This window comes from Lytechinus variegatus, chromosome 7, assembly GCF_018143015.1.
Source record: "Lytechinus variegatus isolate NC3 chromosome 7, Lvar_3.0, whole genome shotgun sequence".
In the NCBI taxonomy this organism is placed as follows: domain Eukaryota; kingdom Metazoa; phylum Echinodermata; class Echinoidea; order Temnopleuroida; family Toxopneustidae; genus Lytechinus; species Lytechinus variegatus.
In genome coordinates, this window is record NC_054746.1 from 31,724,042 (window position 1) to 31,747,084 (window position 23,043).

The 23,043-nt window shown below is 36.4% G+C and overlaps 2 protein-coding genes and 1 long non-coding RNA gene across 3 annotated transcripts; 2 read left to right on the forward strand and 1 right to left on the reverse strand.

Moving 5' to 3' along the window:
* LOC121419022 (type-1 angiotensin II receptor A-like) lies at positions 1-8,408 on the reverse strand. Its single transcript, XM_041613281.1, has 3 exons — positions 7,841-8,408; positions 5,789-5,924; positions 1-741 (listed from the first exon to the last, which is right to left on the reverse strand). Exons 1-3 carry the CDS (start codon positions 8,279-8,281, stop codon positions 146-148), a joined length of 1,173 nt encoding a protein of 390 aa, XP_041469215.1. The 5' UTR covers positions 8,282-8,408; the 3' UTR covers positions 1-145.
* Positions 8,409-16,848: 8,440 nt separating this feature from the next.
* Positions 16,849-20,301, forward strand: LOC121419024. Its single transcript, XR_005970543.1, has 4 exons — positions 16,849-17,588; positions 18,968-19,627; positions 19,948-19,989; positions 20,212-20,301. It is a non-coding gene; the product is annotated as an uncharacterized LOC121419024 (long non-coding RNA).
* An 11-nt stretch (positions 20,302-20,312) lies between these two features.
* On the forward strand, positions 20,313-22,686 carry LOC121419023 (sporozoite surface protein 2-like). Its single transcript, XM_041613282.1, has 3 exons — positions 20,313-20,390; positions 20,760-21,341; positions 21,573-22,686. The coding sequence occupies exons 2-3, from the start codon at positions 20,778-20,780 to the stop codon at positions 21,675-21,677; spliced, it is 669 nt and encodes a 222-aa protein (XP_041469216.1). The 5' UTR covers positions 20,313-20,390; positions 20,760-20,777; the 3' UTR covers positions 21,678-22,686.
* Positions 22,687-23,043: the final 357 nt, after the last annotated feature.

Genomic DNA, 23,043 nt, shown 5'->3' on the forward strand with positions numbered 1-23,043 from the left:
AGTACCGTGCATGGACCTGTCACCTGTCCAAAGTGATGGTCTTATCTCCCCGAAATGTCTTCAACACATGTCTTCTTAACCGATTTAGCAGTCAAACAATCCTATAAACTTTTTTTCATAGTCCTACTCAAGTCTTTTATTTTGTTTATTCATCTGTACCTATAGTTGTTTCGTCGATATGACCCGAGTAAGGCGAATTGCCTTTTGTCAATGCATAGACAACACGATACAGATGTTGACGGAACTTGGGGTTGCAGAGAACGTAAAAGAGAGGATTAAGAGCAACGTTGAAATGCACTGCGATGTCGCCGACGATGATCATGACCCCGTCCTTATTATTGAAGTATATCCAGTGATCAAACCGTTTTAGGGCCCATGTGAACGAAATGATTAGATGGACGATGTGGTATAGAGTCCAGAAAACGACAAAGGACCAGAAGATAGCAAGATTGTTGGGCAAATCTTGTGCTCGGATAAGAGCCCCAGGGACACCGCCGTTCTCTTCTCCAAGTTGCGTGAAGCGTCGTGCGTTGTTAGCCTGGTGGTTGTCTTTCACTGTGGCAGTACGAGCACTGTGCATGGCGTGCCATACTTTCATGTTGAAAACAATGGTCAAGATGATTGGAACCAGACAGAATAAGATGAAGATGAGTGAGTCCTTAATGAGCATCACGGTATCCGATACACCCTTAAATATATTGATGAACGTCAAACCATCCAAGAGTGCTACCACCATACCGACTGCAAAATGAAATATGAAATTGGGTAATAAAGTTATGATGAGCGATATTCAAAGAAAAGTATCTGGGGGATTTTAAATTCTATATCAACTTTGAAAAACCAGCAACGTCATAATGCACATCCTGATTAGGTTGCAAACTAGGTACCTAGCTATATGACGCCACCCACTTCAACTTCGTATACTTTACTGGACTGTATGTTTCTGTTCCTGTTACGATAATAGGGACTCGACAGGACAACATTCTCAGGGGCGGGTCCAGCCTTCGCCAATAGGGGGGGGGCGGAATTTTTTCAGCCATATTTTCCCCGATCGGCCGCTCGAATATGATTTTTGCCGGGATTTCTTGTTTCTTTGAAGGAGTAGTCCTTATAGTCACTTCTTATCGTTATTCTTATGAATAAACGTAAATATATAATACCATAATCCTTATTTATATAATGCAAGCGCGAAGCGCGAGCTATATTTTGGGGAATTCTTATGTACTTTTTCCTAAAATTTTTAACATTCTGGGCAATGTTTGTTATCCTGAAAAAAGATGTGTATGCAAGTGAATAATTACTACGAACGTGAAGTGCGAGCAGAAATGAAGTGATGAAAAAGGTATACAGTTAAAGAATTGCTTGCAGTTATAGCCATGAAGACTTTACATATTTTTTTAATCATATAATGCGAGCGCAAGCTGAATTATTTTGACATTTTTACCTAAGGAATGGAAATTCTAAGCACTTTTTGTAACTTAACAGAATAGGTATATAACTAAACAACTGATGCGAAGCATGAGCAAAAAAAAAAGAATCTAGCTTTAGATCTACTGAACGAGACACTCTATTCAAGTTTAGTAAATCATGATGGATGAGTAAGTAGGGATCTTCCGTACATTAATAATGCGAGCGCAGAGCGAGAGCAAAAAAAAATTATACGTTTTGAACTGATCAAAAACGTGCCTGCTATGGACTGCTTGCACTTAGCCATGAAGACGTTACATATTCCAACATATTGCGAGCGCGAAGCGCGAGCTGAAAAATTTTGACATTTCTACCTGAATAATGGAAATTCTAAGCAGTTTTTGTAATCGTGGAAAGGATAAGCATGTAAACTAACCATTATTGATGCGAGCGAAAAGCGCGAGCGGAAAAATTCTGGACACTCCATTCATATTTTGTAAGTTATTGGAAATTTTTACCCTATAAAAAATGCGAGCGCAAAACGCGAGCAGATGATAATGTGATCTGAAACTGGATGATTAGAATTTTTAAATAGAGAACAAGCTGCGTATCTGAATGAACGTGTGTTTCAGATTTCGACCTAGAATTGGGGTATTCTAAATTCCTTTCTGATCATGAAAATCAATAACGCGAGCGCAAAGCGCGAGCTAAAAATATATGATATTCCGATCTGAAAAGGGGTCAATTTAAGCTCTGTATTGCAAGTACTTCGTGGGAAAATTGTGAGGTGGATATGGATCACAGAAAAAAAAAGATCTGATATTTTTCATTATTATTTGAGTTTTGACTTAGGAATGGGACATTTTATATCATCATATGAAAATGATGACTATCTTTCTATTTCTCTTCCTATAAGCATGAGAGCGCGAAATCTGCATGTTAATATTATGGCCATAAAACTCGACATTTAAAGCACTTTTGTAATTATGCATGAGATGCATGTCATGAGTTGATATCTATCAATGCGAGCTGAAATCACGATTCGAAATTTTTGATAAACTGTCATCAAAATGTGATTTGAAGTAGTTTGTTTTAGAATTAATATTGAGATAAACATAACTCATTAATCAATATGCGAGTGCGCAGCGCTATAGCTAATACGTTTTGACAATCTCACCCTAACAGGGATATTTTGATAACTTTATGGAATACAGGAAAACAATAGGTCAAATCAAATTTGCGAGCACTCAGCGCAAGCAGAAAATGTTAATATTGAGACCACAAAACATACATTTTTTACAGAACACTTTTTTTTAAAAAAATTGTAAATCAAACGAAATAATGAAAGTTCATTTTCCTAGCTGAAATGTGTTTTGTATATTGACTTCAAAATTTGATATATCAAGCTCCATATTGAGCAAGATATGTAAATCACCTAAGACGCAATGCGAGTGCGAAGCGCGAGCGAAAATTTTATATCCCGACTTGAAAGATTAAAAAAAAAAATTTCCAAGTCTTCCCCTCATCTTATCTTATTCACTCATCTTCCTCATCTTATGTTTGCCTTTCCTCTTTTCTCCTCTCTTTTTCCTTTTTTCCTTTCTTTTCCTCTTTTTTTTCTTTTTTTTTCTCCGCCAATAGGGGGGGGGGGGCCCGGGCCCTCCCTGGATCCGCCTATGATTCTGCTCATGATAAAGCCAAGTTGGTACGTGACAAAGAAAAAAATCGTAAGTCATATAGGGGGACCTTATATACATTATAGGCAAATACGTCAGTAATTACTCTCGGTCGTTTTTTTAAAATAAAAATTGAAACAATGACAGAGCAGGAAGATGAAGTCAAAATTTCACGATCATGAGTCCAATCACTATATACCATACTACCCTAAACAAAATAAGAAATATCTTAATCTTTCCTCATTATAATGGGTTTGCGCATAAATTATTAGCTGTCTTGTTAATAAGCAAAACTAAAAAAAAAATTGCCCTCTATCAAGAAAAAAGAAAGATTGCTATTACCGACAGGGAGTATTGATTGCATCAATGGTCTGATTCAAATTTTTTATTAAAAAAATCAAAAGGGATCACTATCAGTAGTTTAGATATTGTGATTTATTTACAAATCAAGACTCATTATTACTTTTAAACGTTCCAGATGATCAACACAATATGCCTTCACTGGATTCCCATGCACACTCTAAAACCAAATCAGTCAAAAACGAATAGTTAATAGGGTCAGCTGGGTGAAACTGTTATTCTTGTCATATTTGACTATTTTCTAGTCGTATTTTACTAGAACAGAGCTATTTTGACCAGAATATATGTCAGAAATGTGATTATCACTGATTCTCATATCAGTTGCACCCAACTGACTACTGGTCTAGTCAGTTTGACTGATCTGTGTTAAGAGTGCATCTTGAAAGGAGATATCAGTTTTAAATAACTAAACGCAGCGAGTATCAGAATACTTCTGTCTAAAACTAACACAAAACATGTATTTACTGCTGAGTAGCCAAAGGTGGCTCGGTGAGGAAATAGTCATAAGGGGAATGAAACCTGAGGAACAAGTAGGCTTGTTTCGAAACAGAAAAATCAAAGAATAAGAACAAAGAAAGTTTGAGAAAAATCAGACAAATAACGAGAAAGTTACGAGCATTTTAATATTGCAATCACTAATGCTATGGAGGTCCTTCCATTGGCAATGTAACAAGGATGTGTGATGTCACATGTGAACAACTTTCCCTCTGATGGACTATAAAATACCCTCAAAATGTATCTTTATGCTTTTTCTAATGGTGTAACAAACTCTTTATCCATGGTGTATTCTTTAAAAATCTGTATTACATGCTCTCCTATATAGGAAGAACACATGATCTACTTTTAGATGTGATAAAAGAGGCAATTTAAGTGAAATATATACTAGAGAAATGGGGAAAGTTGTTCACAAGTGACATCATACATCTTTGTCGCATTGCCAATTTGAGGATCTTCATAGCATTAGTGATCGCAATATTAAAATGCTCATAGCTTTCTCATTATTTGTCCGATATTTCTCAAACTTTCGTTGATCTGTTTCTTTGATTTTTCTGTTTTCACACAAGCTATCTTGTTCCAAAGGTTTCATTCCCCTTTAATCTATTCTGAAACATCAAGAGCTAACCCTTTACTTCTATTTTTATTTTTTGCAAAATGCTGTTGTATCATGAATGGTGTAAAGAGCGATCGCGGAAAATTATCTGTTATCTTTCCAATGGCGTATTATCATAAGGACTGTATTTTATTTTTAAAATGCTGTATTGTGGGCAAATTACTTGGACCATGTAGGGTCCATGCTTGGAAAACGTGAGCAATTAAGGGGTTGAGCTGTAAATGTTGCAAGTGGCTGTTCTACTTTGGCTTTAAAAAGATGAGGAAGCTGTATTTCCGGGTTTGTGTTTTATGCCCGGGGATTATATGCCTCACCACGAACACGATATACATCCAAATACCTTATGGCTGCATGTACATAAAAATAATATACCATTTTTTTTATCCAGTGAAAATCAGGGAAAGTTATTCGAATTTGTGTAAAAATGTGTGTGTGAGGATGTGTGTGTGTGTGTTGCGTATTTTATGTTGTGAAAACGAAATGAAAGTGATATTTTGGATGAAATCTTTAATAAAACATTTGGAGAAAAGGGGTTATGAGGGTGTGTGTGTGTATACGTGAGAGAGAGGGTATGGGAGAGGGGAACGGTGGGCTTGGGGAGTAAGGGAGAGTGATTTTTTTTCATGAGATTGGCTGAAGTCCTTAAAGCTCAAGTCCATCCCAATAAGAAATGAAATAAATATAGGAAACCCAAAACTAGCATAAGACTGAAAATTTCACCCAAATCTGATAAGAATAAAAATTATATTAAGTCGTTTCGTTTATTTCCAATCAAACACACATATAACGAACATCATGGGTGGTATGCAGATAAGGGGATAGATAATATACTCCGACTATATTTCTCTTGTATATTATGAAGTAGCTTTTCTACAAAACCTCTGATGCACTATCGTGCCTTCTTGCATGTTCTGAGGAATAATGATATTAACGATTATATTTATCTTTTCGTAAGATATTAGATATTGCATTCACCCGCAATCCCTTGTCAGGGTCCTTTCCGCAGGGAACTATTCCAGGTTTTTCCTATTTCCCAAACAAATGTTTATCCTCGAGTATTAAAGTATCCGGATACATCCATACGGTTTGTGCATGCCTTATCATAATACTTTTTTTTAATTAATTTCTTCTTCTTATTTTTATAATTATTTTCATGATCTTATTTATTTCATTTTATTTAATCCTTTTCGGGGGAGGAGTATAAGAGTAAGAAAATGGGAGTAAAATCTCTTACCTATCCACAAGTTGATGCACGCGATGACAGCATTCCGAGGTGTCCTCCATTTACGAGCAACGACGGGATAAACCACGAAGAGATACTGGTCAAAGGCAAGAGCAGTGATCATTGAGGCGAGGTGAAAGAGTACCGCCTACGTCGAGAGTGGTGGTGATATGGGTAAAACGAGATTAAAATATTATAACACTCTGCATTTCATATTTTTGTAAAGCTGACTATACTTTTAAACATGCTTGGATGTTTGTGTAAACTCACAAACTCCAGATAGTAAATTGGTTGAAAGAAAGTTCAATGCACTTTTGTCCATTGACACAACTCCTTTAGTTTAAAGCAAATGACCACAAACCCATCACCTGTGTGCACAGATTGATGAGGTAGCCTTATCCCTGCATTGTGGTTACTGTTCCTCCTAAAAGGCAATAATGAGGTATACTTTATCCTCCATCCAAACTCCTTCTCAGATAATTGCTCCCTGACTTCAGTTGCAAATAAACTTTCATTTTTGTTATGCTCCACCCTTCTTTCCTGATTAGTTGATACATCAACTCCTCCCCCTAATAGTGCAAAACTAAGAGTTGTACCCCCAAAATAATTAAGAAAGGACTTCTCTTCTCCGTCTCTTGACGAGAGGACATCGTGTGCATGGTCTCCCTCGCCATCCCTTTTTAGGGATTACCATAATGGCCTTTGTTGGGGAGTACCTAATATTATAACAGCCTTTTTATAACCAGCTATATTTCCTACTGTGTATATATCTTATATATTCATCCTTGATTGGTATTTATCATCTTCAGAATAATTAATGAACTATAAACACTTTGTGACAGACCATTGATTTGTCTCGGATCTTGTCTTGTAACACTAACAATCGTCACGCTACTACTATCATCTTTTAAGTGTTACATTTGGTGGCAGCGGTTAAACTGGGAGCCATCTTTTACCGCTCCGGACAATATTTTGATCTGCGACTGTTTATCACCTTCTGGAATTAAACCTATACTTGGATCTTTTAAGTGTTACAATTATTATGAACATACCACGTACATTTTAACCACCACTTATGTGTTATTTGAATTGACATTATAAAGATGTATATAAATATGGGCAACCGTACTTCATATGATAAAATAGGTCTCATAATATGATTATTGAAACTTAAGTCGTATACAGACTAAAAGAAGATGATGTTGCCCCTGTCACATAACTTAATTTTCACCATGTTCATTATTTTGTCAAAATCTAAACTGTTTCACCATATTATGTTAGACTAACTATTCATAATTGTTCATCAAGAGTAAAGCCATGTTATATATATTACTATAAAATAAGAGGAAAACACGATTTTTTTCCAATTCAATTATAATATTATCACGTGTAATTTATTGAATAGAAATAAAATCCAAGTTATTTTCGCATTCCGTTCAGATTTCACAATTTCACAGATTTAAAAAACATTTTGTTTGTTACTTTTTTAAATCTTTATAACTTGTTAAAATAATATAATTCCCTTCGTGTCTTAAAGCCTGTGTATAGCTTTGGTAAAGGGTCAATAATGTGATTGATAATCGAATATCATCTAATATGACAGTCTTACTGAAGCGTAGAGACCGTTAGATATTTTTCCAACTGCACTTCTCTGAGAAAATTTCAAATATTCAAATCTTGGATATATAGCGCCCTCTCTCGGCGATGCTTGTTTTAAATTTTAAACTGGCATTCAAGCACTTATCTTATAAATTTAGTGATTAGATATCCAAAAGTTACAGAAAAAGAACATATCTTGAAAGTTTCAGCCCATTCCATGATTTGGAATAGGATTTAATTAAAAGACAAAAACACACAGATATTTTAATTTGATCGGGTGACCCGATCAAGTTAAATTTCCATGTAAAACCGCAAAATTTATCCTGTAAAACACATTTTCATTTCATATCCTCCACATCATAACTGTTATAGGGCATATCCATTCATATTAGCTAGCAATGAATTGGAATAGTGATAGGTGCATTTGGTGGATTTACCAAAACTATACACAAGCTTTAAATTCACCGTATGAATAATTTGATAGAAGATCTGTATGTATATCATGCTATTTCCGGTTTTAACGTGGAATGCCACTGAATGGGCAAATGCCTCCAAACCCGTGATAAACAATGCTGGAATTCCAACAAGGACCAAATACATGATACATACGATGGTCATGTTAGTGATGAAGATGTGTTGGACATCTTGGCGAATGCGCGGGAACCTGACGATGCCATAAAGCAGGAACGTATTACTGAGCAACCCAAAGATGACAAGAAGAAGAATGAAGAAAAAGCCTACGATGTATATCACTTGACGATCCTGGTGATTGAAACCGAAATCGAATTGATAGAAATATTGAGAATATGAATAATAAGAGAAGTAGTCGATACTGCCATTGTGATGGTAGTGGTATGAATATTGATCGTCAATATAGGCTGGAAACACGTCATCATAGCTCTCCATGTTCCCAGTTCTGGATACTAGGCTCTTCTGAGATTGATACTGTGTGAAAATGCAACCTTTGATCAGATCTGCATTAGATTGGAACGTACCGAAGACTAGTCATAGATCTACAACCGAATGGTGTTCTGGAAACGTCAACCGCCTCTCTTCTGGTTTTCTTCAATGTCCGTGCTCCAGCTTCGGTTTACCAGCACTGCCCCTCAAAGGTGCGATCAAAAAATGAGACAAGCGTCGAGGAAACACTTCCTTTCCAATGCCTATTGACCATGAACACACCAAGTCTAGTAACCTTCCATGTCGGCGAAAATAATGTCCGTTCTAGACATATTTGTCTTCATAAAACACAAACATGACCTTACATCCCTTTGTGGAGTCATTATCCGGAATCATTATTGGCGGATTAAAACCCTGTGGTCTGTAATGGGTTTTTTTTCTCAATGATCCTTGGTGAGCATTCGTATGTCGGTTTGCATCTCTATCTCACTCAGAGAGAGCACAACGGGGGGGCTGTCTCCTATGAGTTTCCTAAGTGATAAAGAATTAGTCATTGAAAAGAGGAATGGGAGCCCAAGTGAGGCTTCTGACCTAACTTTAAAGGCTGTAAAGGATCGGGAGAGATACAATTCAATTTTGACTGGGAATGTTGATTATGCTCTCAGATCAACTGAAATTATGAGTGATGGAGTAGTATAAAGGCTACATGTATCTTTACTAAGCCATGTTACTAGACCTCGTTGGTTCATGAGATAAGCTTTTGGCATTTTATAAACTTTTCTTACTCTTCAGTATTGGTATATCGGACTACTCCATCACTCATAATTTCAGTTGATCTGAGAGCATAATCAATGAGTGATGGAGTAGTCCGATATATACCAATACTGAAGAGTAAGAAAAGTTTATAAAATGCCAAAAGCTTATCTCATGAACCAACGAGGTCTAGTAACATGGCTTAGTTAAGTCCTTATATATACATGTAGCCTTTATACTGATCATTAAAAGTTTTGTTTATTTTCTTGGGTATTTCAATTTTATTGTGTATCCTATTGATAATATTTGTTAACGTAAACAGTGTGATATAGTGTAGGATAGCTGTTGAGAGCGTAAAAATGTTTTTGATAATGATAATAATTTCAATTTCATTCCCACTTTATCATCATCAATATCATCACCACAACCACCGCCACCACCATCATCGGCACCACCCCCACCATTACCTCCCCACCACCACCACCCCTACCACCATCACCACCACCACCACCACCCCCATCACCATCACCACCACCAACAACACCATCACCACCACCACACCTTAACCGCTTAACAAATCTATAAATAAACAATATATAATTTAATGCATGAAATTTCATAAAAATGAAGTAAGGAGTAAATCAAAATTTCTGTGTTTCAGGAATTCTTCTACTTTTTTTGTAAGCACTGGTTGAAGTACAGGACAGACTCGTCAGGCATACGAAATATACAGAACTACCAAATGAATTCTACAAAGTTTATAGAAAGGATCCCGAGACGAATCCACCAGTATTTCAACAAATCGTTTTATTATCACCACCAGGTATATTGGTGTTTAGTTAGGATAACCAAGTGGAAATATTAAATACTCTAGACAGGACAACTTTTCTCAGGCAGGATGGAGGAAAGAGGAGTGCTGTATCTCGAACCGACCGGTAGTGTGCCGCATTTCCGGGATAGAAATCCAGTGTGCCAAGATAAATGAGCTGTGTCTTTAGCATGACGCTTATAAACCCCCCCCCCCCCCAACATCCTTCCTTAGATCTTTCCTGCATCGTTGTTCTCTGCAACGTCTTTTATTCTTTTGGGGTATAATATTTGCCAAGCCCTACCCTCCTAAACGGTCTTCACTGCTTATGCATATTAATCTCAATACAAACATTTTTTTTGTTATGACCCTTAAGGGCCACGGGACGGATGTGCCCCCTGTAAAAATACATATTTTTTCTAAACTGCACATTCTGGTAAAATAAATTTTATACCAAAATTTGGCGACAGTGCACCTGCCTGACGGGATCTATTTGTTAACAAAATGGGCAGTAAGACGTGTTGTGACTGCATATTTTTGACAATATGCACATTTTGGTTACATTACTTAACAGGCGAAGCGCCTCTTGCAGTCTCGCCATTCAATATAGCAGCATAGCTGACTCTGAAAACGACTAGAGAATTATTATTCACCAAACAAAACATTTACTAGTATATGATGATTAAATACCAAAGTACGTTCATTGACATCTGACCATGATCATTGTGACATAATACTTGTTGCAAGATGATTAGTGATACTTGATTACCCCAATGTCCATATTTTTTACATCCATAAACTCTCAAATCATGATGGCCAAAGTTCATTGACCTTACATGACATTTGACCTTCGTCATGTGACCTGAAAATGATGCAGGATATTCACTGATATACTTTATTTCACTTGAGCTTAAGTTTCATGAACTTTATCCATATACTTTCAAAGTTTTGACATTTAAAAAAGAAATTAACCTCAGTTAAGTTTTCGATGTTGATTCTCCCAACATGGTCTAAATTAATTGACCCTAAATGACGTTAATTTGACCTTGGTCATGTGATCTAAAACTCACATGGGATGTTCAGTGATACTTGATTACTCTTATGTCCAAGTTTCATGAACCAGATCCATAAATTTTACAACGTTATGATGGCAATTCAACAATTACCCACAACATGGCCAAAGTTTATTGACCTTAAATGACATTTGTCCTTAGTCATGTGACCTGAAACTCAGACAGGATGTTCAGTGATACTTCATTACCCTTATGTCCAAGTTTCATGAACTAGGCCCCTATACTTTCTAAGCTATGATGACAATGACATTTCAAAAACTTAACCATAGGTTGAGATTTCGATGTTGATTCCCCCAACATGGTCTAAATTCATTGACCCTAAAAATAATGACCTCTAATCTTGGATTCTTGGCCATGTGACCTGAAACTCAGCCGGATGTTAAATCATACTTGATTACCCTTATGTCCAAGTTTCATGAATAAAGTCTATTATATTTTCTAAAATTCTAAGTTATGATGACATTTCAAACAATAAAACCTTAGGTTAAGATTTCAATGTTGACGCCATCGCCGTCGGAAAAGCGGCGCCAAAAGTCTCGCTCTGCTATGCAGGCAATACAAAAAGAACTTTGACGTTTAAATGTGCATCGTCTATTAATAGACGAACGAGATAATTATAAACCAGAGTGTGCATCACTTGCGTACAGACGGAGGGGTGGCACATTTTGGTAATTTACCAAAATGTGCTTAACACCACCCCCCCCCCCTCCTTATCCGCCACCGGGGTTGGCTATGCTTGATGATAACTAAGTACAATATTGGGTCGCAATCACAGAAGGAAGAAGAAACGAGGTTGTTCTACACGTTACTATATACCCGATACCAGTGAGTAGGGGATTTCTTCATAGCCGCGGATGAGAAGACCCCAACTTTTTAAACCGAAAATATTATTTCGTAAAAGATTTGATATATGTAATCCCCTTATTTTTGTTCAAACTTCTTTCTACTTAATCCCTTTCTTTTTTGTTCATTTCCTTCTGATTCTTCTTTTGACCCCTTCATTTAATTATTGCGCCGCCAATGGACGGGGGAGTGGAGGTTCGGGGGCGTTCCTCTTTTTTCAGAAAAGATCCGTCAGGCACCAAATAATACGCCTCCCATTGTCAAGAACAGCCTCATGTTATATGATTGACATGGTATGATTCAACGCCACAAGTGACCAGGGTGAATAAAATTAATGATAAGTCAAAGCAATGTTTACGTAACAATCCTCCACGGATATCTTATGAATATCTCTCCCCCCCAAACAAAAAAATGAAATAAATAAATAAAAATAAAATAAAACCCTCTCCCACACCCTCTTTCTTTGTTTCTATCTCCCTCCTCTCTCCCTCTCTGTTCTGATTGTGACAAACATTCAAGAAAAATTAATAATCATACAGAAAATACACATTAGCTATTAAAGGGACCGCACATTTCGTCGGCAATGTCCTCTTTAATGTATAAATAGTACACCTCTATATTGGAATGAGAATAGAAATGAAATCCATACCAAACAATTTACACATTTTATGCACTGGTTTCCTGATAAGTTAAAGTATGTACAAAATCTCGATAGTTTCAATCTACAGCTTGTAAAAATATATGGACGGACTTGCTCAATGCTGTCATTATCACTACATAAATAACTGAATATTCATCACAGTAACTACCGTAATATCGCACATACGATTGCATACAATGAAGCACGTCATTCAAAATTTTGTAGGTACCTTGAAGGAATTTTGTTAAGTTCAGTGGATCAAATCAGCATACAAATGGCCATGGGGTTTGGACTACAGTAATGTAAATTATGTATTCATTGACTATACAAAAAAAAGAATAGTGTAAATCGTCATTTCCATCATATCTTCATATTATATGAATCAAATGACTTATAGGCAAATTGTGCTGATCTATACAATATCCCCCCCCCTAAAAATTGCATTAGAATATAGAGTTCTCAAATCTCAATATTGATATTCGTATGCACTCATTTAATTTTCTGTATTCTACTCTTGTTTATTTTGTCAACAACAGACCTTATTACCAGTGGGGGGGGGGGGGGTCATCAAATACCTCATACATCATTATGAACATTGGACCTCATTGCGGGGGTGGGGGGGTCATGAAACTGTCTTATGGTGTTAGGCAGTTTGTCTTTTAGTATTATGATGTATATATGCCTTCTAGTTCCTTGAAGTCCTGCAGTCAAGAAAAGTAGACTCCCATTCGACAGGTATACTTCTTTGACAAATTTTGAATTGAGAAGCTAAAATCCCATGCTTTCCTATTCCAATGACCTGGATAACTTCAAATGCACATGGACTTTGGTAAGTAGACCCAGTTTGCTTCAACGGAATTGGGGATATCAAATGAGGCACAAAATGAAATACACCATTTTTCAATGGGAACATTTTTTGCCTTTGCAGAACTGATGTTGAAGACTTTGCATTTAACATCTTGACATAAATTACATTGAATTCTGGACAAAGTTACTAACTGCCTTAAATTAATTTGAATTCGAATCCTACCCAAATACCCCCCCCCAAAAAAAAAAAAATCAGTATACCAAACCATTTGTAGTGTTCAAAAGTAAATCTTCCAACTTTAGAAAATAAAAACATCGCCAAGAAGAGTAGTAATCATCAAAGGTAAAATTCTATTTTTTTATCATAAAGAATCAACGGATGAAGAAGATTAGTACACATGGCTTGTAAAAAATATTTCATTACCTTAGTCTATTCTTTTAAAGAGGCAATACCAATAAAAACTTCATGAATCGAATCCTGGCAATCCAATCAAAAGAATATCATGAGTGTCCTTGAAAAATTCCTTGAAAATGAATACAAAGTAACAATAAGTAATTCGGATGCAAACATTGTGGTACAAATACTCTACAAGTTTATCTCAAAACAACTACACAAGTGCAGATTTATTAATTATTCAAGTCCGTATTATGTTTCATTTTTTAATAATTCAAATTCTTGCAAAACTGAACACACATCACACATTCCCCATGAATATAAAACTGAATGTGACATAGAAATGTTGAATACATACCACAATCTGTACTTAAAATAAATTAATTTCAACTAAGAATACCACATTGGTAAATTGTCTTGGCAGACAGCATAATGTACTGTGCACAGTACAATTTCTTACATATAATTTAGGTAAACATAGCACAAAAGATGATAAAATTTTCGTCTTGAAAAGGAATGTTTGGAAGATTAATACTGAGTAGAATAGAGTAGAATGTGGACTTTTTAATCTTGCAATGTCAACAATTTCAGACATAGAGCACAGTCTGAAAACCAAAGATGACAAGAAATAGGCCTAACACTGTCTCAAATATTAAATAATAAGTACTGAATTCTTTTTTGATGTAATACATGTAAACATGCCATGTACTCCTGTGCACATGTACTCAAAGCTTAGATATATCTGTACTCATACACATATAGTTTTATATTTCAAATACTCAGAAGTAAATAAAGCAATTTAGCTCAAATTGTCAAACAACAAAAGCTAAAAGGCAATGGTTTGTTGCTGCATTATTACTACATGTACATTATTAAGTGAAGTCAGTATTAATTCATGCAGGAAGAATAATCGAATATGGACTCAAAAGCATAAAATATATTACATTTAAATAGTAAAATATATGAAGTAATGAATCTACCAGATGTCACAGTTTCAGATGTTCAAGGTTTCCATTGATATCAGGCATGTGAGTGGCATTTAAAAAAAAAGGAAAAATTATCTAAATGGCAAAGCTGTGAGGGAGCAAAGCTAATGAGGATACATGTATGTTGTGCACTTTAAAAAAATGAAGTGCTAATTCAGCACTTAAATTGCTTGTATAGTGGCTGCACTACAAGTGCTGATTTTCTAGTTTAAATTTGAGCTAAAAATCAGCACTCATAGTGCAGTCACTATGCAAGCACTGTAAGTGCTAAATTAGCACTTCATTTATTACATTGTAGGCAGCGGCATAACAGGGGTCGGTGGCCAGGGGGGGGGGGGGCAAGAGCAAAAATTTCCTGGTCATATCATGGTATGAACATGCATATATACATGTACTATCCCGTGCGTACGCCCAGCTGAGTGTGCGCGCGAAACTGAGTACCTGTACAGGTTCTCGGTTTTGTATATATTTTAAGAGCATCCTAACAATTTTTCATGACAGTTGATTAGGCTTCAAAATTTCTCGAAATGTTAATTGTACATTTTCTATATTTGCACACTAAATAAAATTAATTGTGTAATTTCTTTTTGGAGTTTTAGGATGTGCAAAATGCTATCCAACCTAGCCACTAATACAAAAGATGAATGAGTGGCTTTTCCATGTCTTTCATTGAATTACTATTAAGGAATATCCAGACCATCCTGTATCTATCGTCATCGATGACAGATATCTGGTGAAAATGTCCAAAGATGGGACATGGGCAGATCATCCGGCCATCCAGTCTCTCGCACAACACTTGAAAGTGAATGTGCGGATCTACACAAGCCTAAACGAGATGACGATAACGGATATGGATGTGGGGGAGATCGGAATGCTCCACTGCTTATTGGGCACATCTTTGAATCCCATTACATGAGTCTGGTTCCAGGTCAGTGACTGTTCAAACAATTTGCACTTTTTGTCCAAACCATGATTTTTCTTATTTAGACCTTGTATTTGGTTTGCTGACATTTATTGTCCATGATGTTCTTTGCCGAGTTGTAGACAACTTTAAATTTGTAAAGTATCAGAAGGAAGAACAGAAGAATTACAACATTTTGATAACACCACTGCAGTAATGTCATCTAATATCATAATGCATATAAATACACAATTGACATCCTGAGAAAATATCACACATTAAGTTCTTTCAGCTCCAGCAAGAAGGCCAACAGTTGAAGAATCTTCCCCACCTTCACCGGCATCATCGGAAGCTTCAGAGTCTGCACCCTCTGCACAGGTGCATTCCCCATCCACGTAGAGCAGCTAAAGACATGCATGCTTCAAGAGCAGGTAAAAATTGTTTATTTCACATCAATTGTGGCAGTATCCTTCAAATAAAAACACATCTCATTGGTTATTTTATCAAAGTGGCATGTATGGAGGGATCTAAACTTTGTTAATTCCATTTGTCATGAATTCTGCAGGCGAAACTGGCGATTACACATCTAAATTTAAAAGACTTAAATTACAAGTCTTAGGAGGGACTTAAAATAATTTAAGTCTTATGGACTTATTTTAACACGAGCTACGGTAAGTCCTAGGACAGACTTATGAAATTTAAGTCTTTGAAGACTTATTACGCTAGCTACGATTTGTATATTTTGACAAACCGCCAAAACAAACCTTTCGAAAGACTTAAACTTTAAACCAATCAGGTTATGAGGATGCGCGTACACATGACAGAACCTAGCGCTCGCCTCCGATCCCGCAGCCATTTTTTTCGTTCCTGTCTCTGACTTGGAGTTGTCGCCGAGGGACATGATGGAGAACTTTTTAAAGGAAAATGGGCTGGATGAAACTGTATTGGAGACATTGAAAGGTATTTTACATTTAAGTTTATTATATCTAGGACTATTTCAACTTATTTTGTTGGTGATTTAAAGTAGATTTTTACTTGAAAAATAGCTGTGGTAGAGTTCTATATTGTACCCCTTTTGGGGCCAAAGTCATTTTCGTTTCCAATAAGTTTCTTCCACTCAGTAGGCTAAGCAAACAACTTGACATAAGAGGTAGTTTGTTGGCTGAAATATATTTGTTTAAATGTGTGGATTTCTACTTCAAATCGAACTAACAGTTAGGCCGAGGCAATGTTTTCGTAAAACGTGCACTACGGACGAACGTTAACCATGTCATCTTGCCGGAGTCCAGGGGAGTGTTTCATCAACATTTTTGTCCGACAAGATGTCAGATCTGACAACTTTCCCTGATTCTGATTGGCTGAGAGGTGCTGTTACTATGGTAATTGTCGGATAAAACAGGACTTGTCAAATAATATCCTTTCATGAAACGCTCCCCAGAAGTTGGAGGCACGCAACACGGGCACCGGCGCCGCACCGCCACCGGTGACGGTCTGTGTGATAATGTGAAAGTAGCATTAGGGTGTCTGAAGAAAAAAACATGATTTTGACAGATGTTCAATTTTTTTCTGGAATTAGAAACTAATCACCTTCAAAATATGGGGTTCCCGAACTTCGGACACTTTTCAGCTCTCATCAGATTGCTGTGTAACACTCACTAACACTACACTAGTAACAGTCTACGACCTAGATCTCACTGTAGTGTAAGAAAACTTACATTTTTGTCAGATTTTGTCACTTTAAAGTTTTATGATTGTGCCGAGTGATGCAAACAATTTGATATTGTTCCTCATCTAGATGCCCGGCAGAAGGGCGCTAGCAGGGAATTTCGTCCAAATTTTCACTTTTCATTTTTTTTCATAAATCGATAGGGTTTGGAAAGATCAACATTTTTAAAAAATATCCTGGCTTTGGGAAATGTTTATTTTTAAAGTTATGGTCAATAATCAAAGGGCACTAGCAGATGGAAGACAAAATCACTTCCCGGCAGAAGGGCGCAGTGCGATCGTGCGCATGCGCACACGTTACAGCCTTTATACGATAACCGGCTTTGCTAAAATTCAGCCCGGCAGAAAGGCGCTAATTCCGAACGGGAGAAGGAGAGCGTCCGGTAAGCATGATAAATTCAGCTTTTCAATATAAATATAAATTTTAATTTCATTTTATACAATATCGTTCATTACGAGTATTTTAACCGGCACACTGTGTTTCAATGAAGGCAATTCCCCCAAAACAAGTTAAATCGTGAAATTACGCCATATTTTTGTTTGTTTAGATCTCAAGTCCCACTTGTCGAAATTCGTGTATTGTTTGTATTTTTTAATACTGTTTTCTGTTTAATATTATTGTTAGTAATATTACTATGTACTACTAGTAGGACACTTATATAATCACTACATTGTATGTGCAGTACTACTACTAGATCTAGTAGTAGTACTAGCTGTCAAAGGTAAATGTCAAACTCTCGTCTTCAGTAGATCTTGACCTACTGACATTGTGTGCCTGTATGATTTTGGGCGTCATTTTGCCTGTGGCTGTTGGCTGGCTGTGGGTCTCTTGTTGTGTTGAGTGGCCAAGTGCAAAGTCTAATTTGTTTAAAAAGTGTTACTTTGTTCAATGATACTATTATAGATTTGTATGTTGATGCATGGGATTCAAAGTTTTCTATGTTAATCTTGATCTCTTGACTACAAAAGGTATACTATAGTAAAGGGTCTAGTTACTACTCCGGGGCCGGGGGGGGGGGGAGCACTTCCATTGACGAGTGGAGATACCATGCGTGTCCAAAGAAACATGTAGAAAGGGTATCTTTTTCGAGATTGGGCACGTTACGTACGTATCGTAAGGGTGCCAAAACACCAAAATACTGAAATAAGGGTATATATTTCGCTAGGAAAGCTACGTGTTTCGGGTCAAATTTGTGAGGGTATAAAAACACTAAAATGTACTCTTTCAATTGCGCCAACACTACGTGTTTAGGGTCCGATTTGAGCGAGGCGTGGGAGGTGGGGCGATACTAAACCCAAAATATGGTAAGTAAAGGTAGATCTAAAGCAGACGTTTGTGAGTGCTGGAATTGTTTAGGGTGTCAAATTAAGGGAATACTTGTCAAGGGTACCATTTTTGTTTCCAATACTTAATAAGGGTATGGATTCACACGCCAATACTTGTTAAGGGGTGCAATTGTCAGAACATGGAAAATACTTGTTTAGGGTGCTTTTCGAAACCCCATGGACAAGCATGGTATCCACTCGTCAAGGGAAGTGCCCCCTCCCCCTCCTCCTGGTTACTACTACTAGATATTACTACCATTTACTAAATGCAGTAGTCAGTAGACTAGAAAGTCTAGATCTAGTTCTTACAGATCTAGACGAATAATCACCTGGTTCTGACCTGATTATGAGAAAGCCATCATATTTTGTTTGCATTCACTGTTCACAGATTTTCTGTGTTTTTTTTTTCCTTCAATTTTCCTAATAAAAAATTCAGTAACAGTCATGGAGCCAGACACACTGCTGCTGATTAGATGGTTTAGGAACCAATCAGAGAACGTGGTTGAATATAAAGACATTATATGTCCTCATCATCGCCATCCGAGGGTCGGAGATGCAGTCGTCATGCCATGGGGGAGGGAGAGATGGCACGGCAAGGTGCTACAAATTTCGAGAGGACTCGGATGAAGATGATGACGATATTCCTTTGAAATTCCTAAGAGGTGAGAAAATCATTTTCTTTATGACCCAGCATTATGCAGACCAGTATTTGTTTGGTCAGGTCAAGATGATTATTATAAATTTATTTAATTTACTGAACCATTAATACTGTAGCTATTGAAGATAGATGTAGTGTTGTTTTGTTGGAGGTGCTACTTCTTCAATGATTTTCAAACTTGCATGCATGAAAACAACACTCTAAACTGTATTTGTATCAAACTGTTAACATTTGGGGGGCTAGATGACCCTCTGTATTTTTTTTAATTGTGATATGCTGGATAGTCTTGGTATTTAAATGTACCCCCCCCCCCTTCTCTCCATGCATGCTGCATACCATTTATCAGATTACTACATACAATCATTCTGTTTTTTTCTCCATTTCTGACAGAAAAGGGAGAGAGAGCTGCAGCTGTCATAGAGGGAAATATTACAGAAGGTATATATTTGATCTTTATACATACAATATTTATATCATACTATCATAGATGAAGTATTATTATCATGACTTTTTTTTGGGGGGGGTGCTACTTATTCAATACTTTTCAAAATTGTATGCATGAAAATAACACTCTAAACTTTATTTGCATCAACATTTAATGAACATTTTGTGGGCTAAATGGCCCATTGGTTTTTTTGTCAATGTGATATGCTGGATATTCTCAGTATTAAATTGTAACCCCCCTTTCCTTCAGGCATGCTGCATATGACCTATCATTTTGCTAAATCCATTCTGTTTTTCTGTATAATGTATAACAGATAAAGGAAAGAGAGCTGACCTTGGAGGAGCTGTCACAGAAGGTATGTATTTCATCTTTATGCAGTATTTACATCTTAAATAATTTGGCATACGTTATACATACATGATTAAAGGACATGCATTTTTTAATGGATTTTTTAAAATGAGAAAATCACTACGGTGAATATGTATAAATATATATATTTTTTTAAATGTTTTCTAATAATTGTCACCCTTATATTGGGATGACAGATTTCATTTGAAATAATACTTTTTTATTGAAGATGAATGTATCAGCATTCTTGGAGAGGTGCTTAGAGGCAGGCAGGAGCATCATGTAGAAATTTGTGAGCACTTTGGGTGTGCAGACGAGGTGTTCTCTGTTTGTGTCGTGTGTGAGGTTTTCCTGTGCTACAAGCACTTCGTAGATGACGACCCATGTTCAGAGCATAACAACTATGCGGTGTGTAAAATTCACATTAATTTCCTTATCAATGTTTTTAAAGAGTAAACACAGACATCTGGAGATGCTGTTGCTCAGTTGGATATGAGCTTGACTTCTAATCACAGGACTTGCAGGTCAAAACCTATTTTAATCAAATTGTTTGTAATTGACAATCCGGTCTTCTAGTATTCATATTTTAAAAATCCTTAACAGGGTGTATTATATTATTTTCACGAGTTGAAGTAAATCAATATTCAGAACCCACATCAATTTTACAACATTTTACAATCAGTATATACAAAACAAATATAATTAGCAATTTCAGTTATCCAAGTTTTCTACTAGTAAGTAATTGGTCTCTTTCATTTTGTGTCTCAAATATTACAGGGAGTTGTCAATAGACCCATGGCCTTACCTTGCGAGAAGTCCACAGAATCGGTCAACCCCGATAGACCCATGGCCACACCTTGCGAGAAGTCCACAGAATCGGTCAACCCCGATAGACCCATGGCCACACCTTGCGAGAAGTCCACAGAATCGGTCAACCCTGATAGACCCATGGCCACACCTTGCGAGAAGTCCACAGAATCGGTCAACCCCGATAGACTCATGGCCACACCTTGCGAGAAGTCCACAGAATCGGTCAACGCTGATAGACCCATGGCCACACCTTGCGAGAAGTCCACAGAATCGGTCAACCCCGATAGACCCATGGCCACACCTTGCGAGAAGTCCACAGAATCGGTCAACCCCGATAGACCCATGGCCACACCTTACGAGAAGTCCACAGAATCGGTCAACCCTGATAGACCGATGGCCACACCTTGCGAGAAGTCCACAGAATCGGTCCACCCCGATAGACCCATGGCCACACCTTGCGAGAAGTCCACAGAATCGGTCAACCCCGATAGACCCATGGCCACACCTTGCGAGAAGTCCACAGAATCGGTCAACCCGGAAGATGGCAAGGTACATAACGTTATGTTTTAGAAATATTTGGAACATCAAAGGAAACTCCAAAAATGAAATATAAATATTTTTGAAAACAACTAAATTGTTATTTTTTAGTAAGCAGCCAATTAAGTAATCAGTTAAACTATCAACATTATATTTGGTGACAGAGTTTGGATACCAATACATAATCATTACCTTCCCATATTGAAATTCTCTTTTTATTTTCCTATGTTTAATTTGTTTTAGATCATATCAGTATCAGCTTATCAATATCACACAACCATGCCAGCTTCTGCACAACCAGCTCAAAACCCAGAAAGGTGTGAGGTAAGTGCTTGTCAACTTCTATAGTCATCCACATCTATAATCCAAATTCCTGAATATTAAACTTAGACCTCGGACAAATATATATATACTCAAATAATCTGAATAGCTGTTGACATCCGAATATGCCATGTTGTACTATTTGGATACCCAGAGAGTGTCTACCCTTTACTTGCTATTTAATTATGTTAAATCTAATGGTGTCTATTATTTGTTTGATATTCATTTATGCCTTTAGGATTTATATTCATTTTTTATTCTTAGATATTAGGAGATTTGATTGAATTAAAGAATCATAACAAAATAAAAATAAAGTGTCTTGTGATAATGTATAATATTCTATTTTAAAAGTTTGTGATCAAAACATATTGATAACATTATCAGAGCTCCACAACTTTAAACTAAACAATTAAAAGATACTTTTTCAATATAGTATTTACAAATGTTATCTGTTATCTGTGCTAGAAATGTTAATGCTCTATGACATTTGTGTGTATTGTAACTCGCAAAAATGCGAGCTTGGCACCCAAGGAGTTAAACACTGCACCCCCCAAAAAAAACTAAGATCATTTTAAACCACCTTAGTCATATTGTTCAAATACTCATAATCAGATTGAAATTCTAGTTTTCTTTTATTTTATTTGTATTAAGAATTAAAGCATGGGGCAGGTTTAAGTTTTCATTTCCGTTCAAAAGATTGTTACTATTGAAATGTTCGGATATGAAATTTTCTATAGGACCATTTTAGTTGTGTACAAAGTAAGTGCAATGAGCAAGTGAATGTATTGCCAAGTTAAAGAAAGTTCCATCATTGAATGATATTCAGAGCTTTATTACATGCTAAAACTATAACCACTTTGTATAAGTTTTTTTCAGTGTGTGATGTTCAGAGATTTAATTTATTACATGCCATAGATATTGCCATTTTTATTTTAAAAAATGTCTTCAGACTGTAATGTTTCTTAGATGACTAAGAATAATGATTCTTTCAAGTAGTAGTAAGTCTCATGGCATGTGAATCTGTGATTATTATGAACTGACTCTTGTGTAGTGCGCTTTGTGTGGAAGTCAGGCGGCATGTTTGGGTTCGGTTCGGCATGGTTCGGCAATTTTTTTCCGAACTTTGGTTCGGTTCGGGGTTCAGCAATAAATGCCAAATTAAATTTAACATAGACAATAAAGATCGCCGACCTACAAACAAGTACACTCTGGGATGAACTGTCATGTATTAATAATAAATTTTTTTTCTAAAAAGAATAGTTAAGATAATTGTTGAACTTTCTTTTGTTTTAATAAACAAAAAATAAGTCATTTCTACTTTCATTTTTCAAATGAAAATAAAAAAAAATCAAAAGAAAAAATAGTGATAACGAGAGAATCAGGACAGAAATAG